We start from the raw sequence: 11349 nt of genomic DNA, 5'->3' as shown, positions 1-11349 counted from the left end.
ACTTACCCCTCTTTTGACGCTCTCTCACCCCTCTCTCACGCCTCCCTTGCCCCTCTCTTTCATGTCTCTCACCTGTCTCCTCTTGCTGTCACTTACCCCTCTTTTGACGCTCTCTCACCCCTCTCTCACGCCTCCCTTGCCCCTCTCTTTCATGTCTCTCACCTGTCTCCTCTTGCTGTCTCTTACCCCTCTTTTGACGCTCTCTCACCCCTCCCTTGTTCCTCATGCTCCACTCTTTTTCTGCTCTCTCACGCCTCTCTTGCCCCTCTCTCTCATGTCTCTCACCTGTCTCCTCTTGCTGTCACTTACCCCTCTTTTGACGCTCTCTCACGCCTCTCTTGCCCCTCTCTTGCTGCTCACTTGCCCCTCATACTTACAATCAGTAAGGTGCAGGATATCAGCAGGGCTTTCATGGAAACATCCAAGTCTGGTGGGAATTGCAGCACAAACTTATCATCTCGGCACAACAGTCCTCGCCACACGCGTGTAATCTGGCCGACCGAGAAGGATTTATCAGCTGAGAGGACCTACAACACATGAGACATCACATTATAGTCTACAGTTGCAGGGCCCCAGGACTCTCCTGTGCTCTCATCACTTCCAGGCACTAGATATCCTGTTCATGGTGAAGCGGTGGAGGACTGATAGAGCACTTACCTGATGGACTTGGTCTGACATGAAGCCTTCCCCCCAACCCGGACCTTTGACTTTTAGGCAGATCTCATGATGTGGATTCAGAATGTCAAAAGATGAGGAGAAAGCAGTCCAGTTCTGATCTACGTACCCAAGGATTTGACCTGAAGAATCACTGACCTGTAACTGAAGGACATAACATAGAACTGATGAGTTAGACCACACCGACTTCACGAGAGCTAGACCTCATATTACACAGATCCCAAGACCTAGACTTCAGAGGAAACCAACCCCAATATATAGACTTCAGATCAAACCAACCCCAGGACCTAGGCCTCATATCATACTAATCCAAGGACCTAGGCCTCATATCATACTGACCTCACACCTAGATCTAAAATAACACTGATTCCAAGACCTAGACCCTATGTCATACCGACTCCAAGTCCTAGACTCCATATAATAACCCCAGGACCAAGACCTAAAATAACACTGATTTCTAAGACCTAGGCCCCATGCCATACTGACCCCAAGACCTAGAACCCATGTCATACTGACCACAAGGCCTAGACCTGATATCATACTGATCAAAGAACCTAGACATCATGCCATACTGACCAAAGGACCGAGGCCACAAATTATGCTAACCCAAGGACCTAGGCCTCATATCATACTGGTCCCAAGACCTAGGCCTAAAATCACACTGATCCTAAGACCTAGACCCCATGTCATACTTACTCCAAGACCTAGACCTAAAATCACACTGGTCCCAAGACCTAGACCTCATCATACTGACCCCAAGACCTCCTAGATCTTATATCTTACTGACTGAAAGACCTAGTGTTAGCATACAAGGTTTGTATTGTATAAGCAACAACCACTGCATGGCATTGCTGTATTCCTAGTACATTGTATGGTCACTAGGTGGCAGTGTTACATTTGTGTAAGTTACTGTTTTTGCTGTGTCTTTATAATAAAAGAGTTCAGTGCTCGTTCTGCCACAGAGCAGAGGTCAGCGAGACTGCACAGACTGTCTGCCTGTCCTTTGTTTAGCATCAGAAAGGTTATGGGCCCAGGACATGCTGCAGAAGCCCAGGATATAACGCAGATTAGCCCTGGATATAACCAGATACAGCGAACTAAAGCAATTAAGTGCAGGAGACAGCAACAGAAAGACAAACAGCAGAAATGGCTGCCACCATCCCCTCAGCAAAGTTCTCCATCGCAAATCTGACAAATCAGAACTACCAATCCTGGAAATTCAAGATGAAAATGCTGCTTATAAGAGAAGGTACGTGGAAATGTATAAGTGAAGTGTCAAGGATGGTGTTGCAGAAAACTGGAAGTTATAAATAAACATCCGACTGAGTTGATCCCAAACTAAGGAACATATGGGTGAGCCCTATAAAACCCCTAGAGCTCTCTCTGACTGCTTTGCCCATGCAAAGATCTTTATGATAGATAATGGCATGCTCTCGTACCTAGACTGAGTGACACCTGAAAACCCTATAATAGTGAGGGGACACGACCACCGGCTCCCTGCACTTAATACGGAGCGAGTCAGGGTCACCTAGAATCAAGCCAGCACGGAAACACAAATAAAGGAAAAAGACTTATCTGAGGAACCAGCAGTTGCAGCCTCTTGCAGTGAACACAATCCAGGAAGTAGTATAAACCACAAAGTGAGGCAGTATGGGAGGGAATATAAAAGAAGGCAATCAGTGTAAATAGGTGACAGCTGGGAGAAGGAAAAGAGATGACAAAGTGAAACCAAAACAAAGAACGTCATGCAAGAGGTACAGAAGAACGTCTGTCAGACCTTCTCAGAGAGCTGGCGGTGACAGTACCCCTCCCTCTACGGGTGGACTCCGGACACTCAGAGCCCACCTTCTCAGGATGGGACCTATGGAAAGCCCTGATGAGACGAGTGGCCTTAATGTCCGCCACTGGGACCCACATCCTCTCCTCAGGACCATAACCCTCCCAATGAACGAGGTACTGGAGAGAACCGCGGATAATACGAGAATCCTCAATCCTAGAGACCTGAAATTCAAGATTACCATTAACAACAATCGGAGGAGGAGGCAAAGAGGAGGGTACAGTGGGTTGGACATAAGGTTTTAATAGGGACCTGTGAAAAACATTATGGATCTTCCAAGTCTGAGGAAGATCAAGACGGAAGGCAACGGGATTGATGACGGACAAGATCTTGTAAGGCCCAATAAACTTAGGACCCAACTTCCAGGAGGGAACCTTCAGTTTGATATTCTTTGTAGACAACCACACCAGATCACCCACATTCAGGTCCGGACCAGGCACACGTCTCTTATCCGCCACACGCTTATATCTCTCACTCATCCTCTTCAGATTACCCTGAATCTTTTGCCAAATAAATGACAAAGACGAGGAAAATCTCTCCTCATCAGGTAAACCAGAAGACCCCTCTCCAGAGAATGTCCCAAACTGAAGATGAAACCCATATGCACCAAAAAATGGTGACTTATCAGAGGACTCCTGGCGACGGTTATTTAAAGCAAACTCAGCAAGGGACAAAAATGAACACCAATCCTCCTGATTCTCTGCCACAAAACAGCGCAGATATGTCTCCAGATTCTGATTGACGTGTTCTGTCTGACCATTCGACTGCGGGGGGAAAGCAGAAGAGAACGACAACCGAACCCCCAAGCGAGAACAGAAGGCCTTCCAGAATCTGGAAACAAACTGCGTGCCCCTATCAGAAACGATGTCTGAAGGAATGCCATGCAATTTAACAATGTGATCAACAAACGCTTATGCCAGCGTCTTAGCATTGGGTAACCCAGGAAAGGGAATGAAATGCGCCATTTTGCTAAAACGGTCCACTAGTACCAGAATCACAGACTTCCCTGAGGAACGAGGCAGGTCCGTAATGAAGTCCATGGACAGATGCGTCCAAGGACGGGAAGGAATGGGTAACGGGAGGAGAGAACCCGATGGCCGTGATGTCACGGCTGAGGATGGGGAAAACCCTCAGCCGTGCGATGACAGAAGATGGTGGTCACTGCTTGGCCAGGAGCACAGAATTAGGGAGCAGGTCACCTCCTAATGCATCCCTAATCTGACCCTGACTCCTAGCTGCATGAGCCGACCATGAAGGTAGGAGGGCTCATGCTCCGGAACCTCGGATCCCTAGTAGCTCTCCGCAGATCCCTAAAGCTAGGAGCAGGGTAAGATGACCTGTTCCTCCTAGACACGGAGGAACAGGAGTCTCACAGGCCAGGCTACAATAAAGGGGAACATATACAACTCATGGCAATGGCAGGTAAATGCCATAAGCACAACACCCACCTGCCACAGACACAAAGCCTGGAACCCATGCGCAAGTGCTGCTGTCCTAACACAGAAACGGACACAGCACAACACACATCACACAGGAACCCAGGACCATAAGCTGCAATAAGAAACATACAACAGACACATCTTCATCACATCAAACAAGATTTATGACCACAAGGGTGGCTCTCAGTGGCAGATGGTATAAACCAGGAGGATGCCTCCAGCTAACACACAAGGCTGGAGTACCTCTCAGCTTCAGGTCTCCACTGAGGCTTTATAGCCCATGTAGCCACACCCACACAGACACACCCAGTGTTCACACCCACAGAAGGGAATTAACCCTTCTCACACCAGGGAAGGGGAGACTTCAAATTAAAGGAGAAAGTGTCCAAATGAACATCACACTGCAGCTGTTACGGCAGGCAACGACATGCGTGGCAACCGTGTCCTGGGAGTCAGCCAGAAGGCCGAGACACTGCCACCACATGTACACCATACCAAACGTTGCCACGGGCAGCCACAGTGAAGGGAAGTGTCACAGTGCACACCTACATAAACCTCGTGCACACCAGACATACAAAGTGCATAACATACACACACACCCAACCAGGAGTTACCGCATGCACTTGACAGCAAGCTGCCCAGCAACAGCTCAGGCTGCTATACTGCCAAGTACAACCATGTTACCAGCGGCAACCACACATGAGGCAACATACCAGCAGCCCTCACCATGTGGTTGACAATAAAACCAAACCGCAGGCAACTGCATGCGGATCCTGAGTCACGACCATGACCATGGTCATGACACGTGAATGAGGGACCTTGGCACGAGCGCAGGTCTCGCAGGCTGCCACAAAACCCTCAACCGTCTTACGAAGAGCCGGCCACCAGAATCTCCGAGCAATGAGATCCACTGTGGCTCTACCCCCCGGGTGCCCAGCAAGGACAGTATCGTGGTGCTCCTTAAAAACCTTGTGTCGTAAAGCGAGAGGCACAAACAACCTCCCAGGAGGACAAAGATCAGGAGCCGCTGCCTGAACCTCTGCCTCCAAATCAGGATAAAGAGCAGAGACGACCACCCCTTCAGCCAAAATGGGACCCGGGTCTTCAAAGTTCCCCCCTCCCGGAAAACAACGTGACAGGGCATCCGCCTTCACATTTTTAACCCCAGGGCGGAACGTGACAACAAAATGAAACCTAGAAAATAACAAAGACCATCTGGCCTGTCTCGGGTTCAGACGCTTGGCCGATTCCAAGTAGGCCAGATCCTTATGGTCGGTAAACATGGTAATAGGGTGTCTGGCTCCCTCTAACCAATGGCGCCATTCCTCAAAAGCTAACTTGATGGCCAACAACTCCTTATCTCCCACATCGTAATTTCTCTCTGCGGAGGAGAGTTTCCTTGAGAAAAAGGCACACGGTTGCCATTTGGCAGGAGAGGGACCCTAAGATAAGACCGCACCCGCACCCACCTCAGAAGCATCAACCTCAACTATGAAGGGTAGAGAGATATCAGGTTGTACCAAGATGGGAGCGAAAGCAAAACTCTCTTTGATACTAGAAAAGGCTTTAAGTGCATCTACCGACCAGGAGGAGAAATCTACCCCCTTTTTAGTCATATCAGTGAGTGGCTTAACAACAGAGGAATAATTCAAAATGAACTTTCTGTAATAATTGGCAAAACCCAAAAACCGCATCAGCGCCTTCTGATTCTCAGGAAGCTCCCAATCAAGCACAGCGCGGACCTTCTCAGGGTCCATCCGAAAACCAGAAGCGGAGAGAAGAAAACCAAGAAATTGAATCTCCAGAACCGCAAACACACATTTTTCCAGTTTAGCGTACAAGTTATTCTCCCGCAGAATGAGCAAGACCTGACGTAGGTGGTCCAGATGAGTTTTGAAATCAGGAGAAAAAATCGAAATGTCATCCAGATTCACCAGTACAAATTTCCCCATTAAATGATAAAAAATGCTGTTCACAAAATGTTGGAAGACGGCCGGAGCATTCATCAAACCAAAGGGCATAACCAAATTCTCGAAATGGCCCTCAGGGGTATTGAAGGCCGTCTTCCATTCGTCCCCTTCCCTGACCCTGACTAGGTTGTATGCCCCTCTTAAATCCAACTTAGAAAAAACTTTAGCCCCAACAATCTGGTTAAACAGGTCCGGGATCAGAGGAAGCGGATATGGGTCACGAATCGTGATACGGTTCAGCTCCCTGAACTTAAAGTACCATCTTTTTTCTTAACAAAAAAAAACCAGCAGCAACAGGTGACTTCGAGGGTCGGATGTGTCCCTTTCTCAGGCTCTCAGAGATATACAGTGGGATGCGAAAGTTTGGGCAACCTTGTTAATCGTCATGATTTTCCTGTATAAATCGTTGGTTGCTACGATAAAAAATGTCAGTTAAATCTATCATATAGGAGACACACACAGTGATATTTGAGAAGTGAAATGAAGTTTATTGGATTTACAGAAAGTGCTATAATTGTTTAAACAAAATTAGGCAGGTGCATACATTTGGACACTGTTGTTGTCATTTTATTGATTCCAAAACCTTTAGAACTAATTATTGGAACTCAAATTGGCTTGGTAAGCTCAGTGACCCCTGACCTACATACACAGGTGAATCCAATTATGAGAAAGAGTATTTAAGGGGGTCAATTGTAAGTTTCCCTCCTCTTTTAATTTTCTCTGAAGAGTAGCAACATGGGGGTCTCAAAACAACTCTCAAATGACCTGAAAACACAGATTGTTCACCATCATGGTTTAGAGGAAGGATACAGAAAGCTGTCTCAGAGATTTCACTGTCTGTTTCCACAGTTAGGAACATATTGAGGAAATGGAAGACCACAGGCTCAGCTCAAGTTAAGGCTCGAAGTGGCAGACCAAGAAAAATCTCGGATAGACAGAAGCGACGAATGGTGAGAACAGTCAGAGTCAACCCACAGACCAGCACCAAAGACCTACAACATCATCTTGCTGCAGATGGAGTCACTGTGCATCGTTCAACCATTCGGCGCACTTTACACAAGGAGATGCTGTATGCGAGAGTGATGCAGAGGAAGCCTTTTCTCCGCTTGAGGTGGGCTAAAGCACATTGGGACAAGCCAGCTTCATTTTGGAATAAGGTGCTGTGGACTGATGAAGCTAAGATTGAGCTATTTGGCCATAACAAGGGGCGTTATGCATGGAGGAAAAAGAACACGGCATTCCAAGAAGAACACCTGGTACCTACAGTAAAATATGGTGGTGGTTCCATCATGCTGTGGGGCTGTGGGGCCAGTGCAGGGACTGGGAATCTTGTCAAAGTGGAGGGACGCATGGATTCCACTCAGTATCAGCAGATTCTGGAGACCAATGTCCAGGAATCAGTGACAAAGCTGAAGCTGCGCCGAGGCTGGATCTTTCAACAAGACAACGACCCTAAACACTGCTCAACATCCACTAAGACATTTATGCAGAGGAACAAGTACAACGTTCTGGAATGGCCATCTCAGTCCCCAGACCTGAATATAATAGAAAATCTGTGGTGTGACTTAAAGAGAGCTGTCCATGCTCGGAAGCCATCAAACCTGAATGAACTAAAGATGTTTTGTAAAGAGGAATGGTCCAAAATACCTTCAACCAGAATCCAGACTCTCATTGGAACCTACAGGAAGCGTTTAGAGGCTGTAATTTCTGAAAAAGGAGGATCTACTAAATATTGATTTCATTTCTTTTTTGTGGTGCCCAAATTTATGCACCTGCCTAATTTGGTTTAAACAATTATAGCACACTTTCTGTAAATCCAATAAACTTCATTTCACTTCTCAAATATCACTGTGTGTGTCTCCTATATGATAGATTTAACTGACATTTTTTATCGTAACAACCAACGATTTATACAGGAAAATCAGGACGATTAACAAGGTTGCCCGAACTTTCGCATCCCACTGTAAGTACGCATAGCGACCCTTTCAGGTTGGGAGAGATTGTATAGTCGTGATTTAGGCAGCTTGGCGCCTGGGGTGAGATTAATAGGGCAGTCGTACTCCCGGTGAGGGGGCAAATCCTCGACACCACTCTCTGAAAACACATCCGAAAATTCAGAGAGAAAAGATGGCACAGTCTTGGTAGAAACCTCAGAAACAGATGTCATGAGGCAATTCTCTCTGCAAAAGTTACTCCAACCATTTATTTGCCTCGCTTGCCAATCAATGGTGGGGTTATGTTTAGTGAGCCAGGGTAGCCCCAACACTAGAGGAGTAGGCAAACCGCTAAGGACGAAACATGACACATCCTCAACATGAGCATCACTCACAGTCAAACGGATATTGTGAACTATGCCCTTTAACGATTTTTGAGAAAGTGGAGCGGAATCGATAGCAAAAACAGGAATATCCTTTCCCAAAGTGCATACCTGGAAACCATGAGTTATTGCAAATTGATTATCAATGAGGTTGACAGCTGCTCCACTATCTACAAATATCTCACAAACAATGTTCTTGCTCTCTAGCGCCACCCTGGCAGGTAGGACAAAACGGGAACTACAAGTAAACGGCAAACCTTCAATTTCCGCATCAACCTTGCCAATAGTAGCAAATGGAAAGTTTTTAGAGGGTTTTTTCTTTTTGTTTCTTTATTACCCTCAAAAAACTCCCTGAATCTCCTAGAGGGGCAAACATTAGCCAAATGATTTATACCCCCACAACAGAAACAAACCCTCCTCTGAGAGCTGAATCCTCTACTATCAGAGGCAAGCAAACCCAGCTGCATGGCCTCCTGCTCAGAGGGGATTGAGAGAGACTGAGGCCCCTGCGCACTGAATGAGACAGCCCCACTGTCCTTGGACTGAATATGACCGGAAGGAGTAGTCTCCTCTCTCTCTAAGACGCCTGTCAATACGAACAGCTAGAGACATGGCAGACTCCAACGAGGCAGGTCTCTCATGAAAGGCAAATGCATCTTTCAATCCCTCCGAAAGACCATGGCAAAATTGACTTCGGAGTGCAGCATCATTCCAACCAGTATCAGCTGCCCATCTCCGAAATTCTGAGCAGTATATCTCTGCGGACTGTTTACCCTGGCATAAAAGACGCAGTTTAGATTCAGCCAGAGCAATACGATCCGGGTCATCATATATCTGCCCCAGGGCTACAAAAAATTCATCCACCGATCCGAGGGGCCGTGCCCCCACCGGCAGCGAAAGGGCCCAAGACTGAGCGTTATCCCTGAGCAGCGAGATGATGATCCCCACCCTCTGCTCCTCATCACCAGAGGAATGGGGAAGTAGGCGAAAATGGAGATTGCAAGCCTCTCTAAAGCGAGCAAAATTCTCACTACCCCCGGAGAACGTATCCGGGAGCGAGATCTTAGGCTCGGAACAAACTCCATGAACGCCAGCAGAACCGGTCACCTGAAACTGAGACAGTTTTACGGAGATTTGCTACCTCCAGTGAAAGACCCTGCACGCGGTCAATCAAGGCTGAAACCGGATCCATGCTTAAGACGGTTATGGCGGTTTATAATGTCACGGATGGTGTTGCAGAAAACTGGAAGTTATAAATAAACATCCGACTGACTTGATCCCAAACTAAGGAACATATGGGTGAGCCCTATAAAACACCTAGAGCTCTCCCTGACTGCTTTGCCCATGCAAAGATCTTTATTATAGAGGATTGCATGCCCTCGTACCTAGACTGTGTGACACCTGAAAACCCTATAATAGTGAGGGGACACGACCACCGGCTCCCTGCACTTAATACGGAGGGAGTCAGGGTCACCTAGAATCAAGCCAGCACAGAAACACAAATAAAGGAAAAAGACTTATCTGAGGAACCAGTAGTTGCAGCCTCTTGCAGTGAACACAATCCAGGAAGAAGTATAAACCGCAAAGTAAGGTAGTATGGGAGGGATTATAAAGGGAGACAATAAGTGCAAATAGGTGACAGCTGGGAGAAGGAAAGGAGATGACAAAGTGAAACCAAAACAAAGAACATCATGCAAGAGGTACAGAAGAATGTCTGCCACAGCTTCTCAGAGAGCTGGCGGTGACATGAAGCCAGACCTGCACAGCCCACAGAGGAGCCGTTAGAGAGCACCATCTCCCTGTGCATAGACCATGATCAAATCATACATATATGTAACTGCAGGACCAGACTGGCCTGCCGGGATACCGTGAAATTTCCCGCTTGGCCGGCAGGCCTGAGTGCCGCAAGGCCGCGGCCCTGGTGACAAGTGGGGGCGGCCGGTGGCAGGGCACAGCAACAGGAGATGATCGCTTCCATTGTGGAAGCGCTCATCTCCGTTGTCATCTGTATCGCCGTCCTCAGGACGGCGATACAGATGTCTATGCTGCAGCAGGGGAGGGAGAGGTGTGTCCCCTCCTGTTCCTCTAATAGGCTGCTGGCCTAGTGCTGGCAGCCTATCAGAGGCCGGTGCAGGCGGCGCAATGACGTCATCGCGCCGCCTGAGCCGTATAGCAAGGGACACAGGCCGGAAGAGTCCTGCATCGCATCGCTGGAGGCAAGTATAAGTTTTTATTTTATTTTTTTATATAGGTACAATACTGGCACATGATAAGGGGGGACTACTGGGCTGGCACATGATAAGGGGGCTACTGGCACATAAGGGGGGCTACTGGCACATAAGGGGGGCTACTGGCACATAAGGGGCGGCTACTGGCACATGATAAGGGGTGGCTACTGGCACATGATAAGGGGTGGCTACTGGCACATGATAAGGGGCGGCTACTGGCACATGATAAGGGGCGGCTACTGGCACATGATAAGGGGCGGCTACTGGCACATGATAAGGGGCGGCTACTGGCACATGATAAGGGAGGCTACTGGCACATAAGGGGGGCTACTGGCACATAAGGGTGGCTACTGGCACATGATAAGGGGCGGCTACTGGCACATGATAAGGGGCGGCTACTGGCACATAAGGGGGGCTACTGGCACATAAGGGGGGCTACTGGCACATAAGGGGGGCTACTGGCACATAAGGGGGGGGCTACTGGCACATAAGGGTGGTTACTGGCACATAAGGGGGGGCTACTGGTACATAATAAGGGGGGATACTGGTACATAATAAGGGGGGGCTACTGGCACATGATGGGGGGCTACTGGCACATGATGGGGGAGCACTCTGGCTACTGGCACATGATGGTGGGGGGCTCTGGCTACTGGCACATGATTGGGGGCATCTATGGGGGCATGTATTACTGGCAGATTATTGGGTGGCACTAAAGAGGCATCTACTGAGGCTAAAAAGAAGGGGTATTTTATATGGGGGGCTCTGTATAGGGGCATTTTATACTGGGACACATTATGGTGGGTACTATAGGGAAGGGGGGAGGAGCACTATGGGGTCATCTACGGGGGCACTGAGAAGGGGTATTTTATATTGGCACATTATG

At 48.1% G+C, this 11349-nt stretch overlaps 1 protein-coding gene across 1 annotated transcript in view; it reads right to left on the bottom strand.

Annotated features, from left to right (window-relative positions):
• The window catches only part of LOC120986717 (phospholipid scramblase 3-like), a 37526-nt gene that overhangs the window by 3452 nt on the left and 22725 nt on the right, over nucleotides 1-11349 (bottom strand). The window contains exons 5-6 of the mRNA XM_040415424.1: nucleotides 658-819; nucleotides 378-527 (exon numbers count right to left, since the gene is read on the bottom strand). Coding sequence (XP_040271358.1) covers nucleotides 378-527; nucleotides 658-819 — 312 coding nt within the window. The remainder of the gene's footprint in view (nucleotides 1-377; nucleotides 528-657; nucleotides 820-11349) is intronic.

Source organism: Bufo bufo, chromosome 1 (genome assembly GCF_905171765.1).
Source record: "Bufo bufo chromosome 1, aBufBuf1.1, whole genome shotgun sequence".
NCBI classification, from domain to species: domain Eukaryota; kingdom Metazoa; phylum Chordata; class Amphibia; order Anura; family Bufonidae; genus Bufo; species Bufo bufo.
The sequence above is the reverse complement of the archived record's forward strand: the minus strand, read 5'-3'. Positions and strand labels throughout refer to the sequence as shown.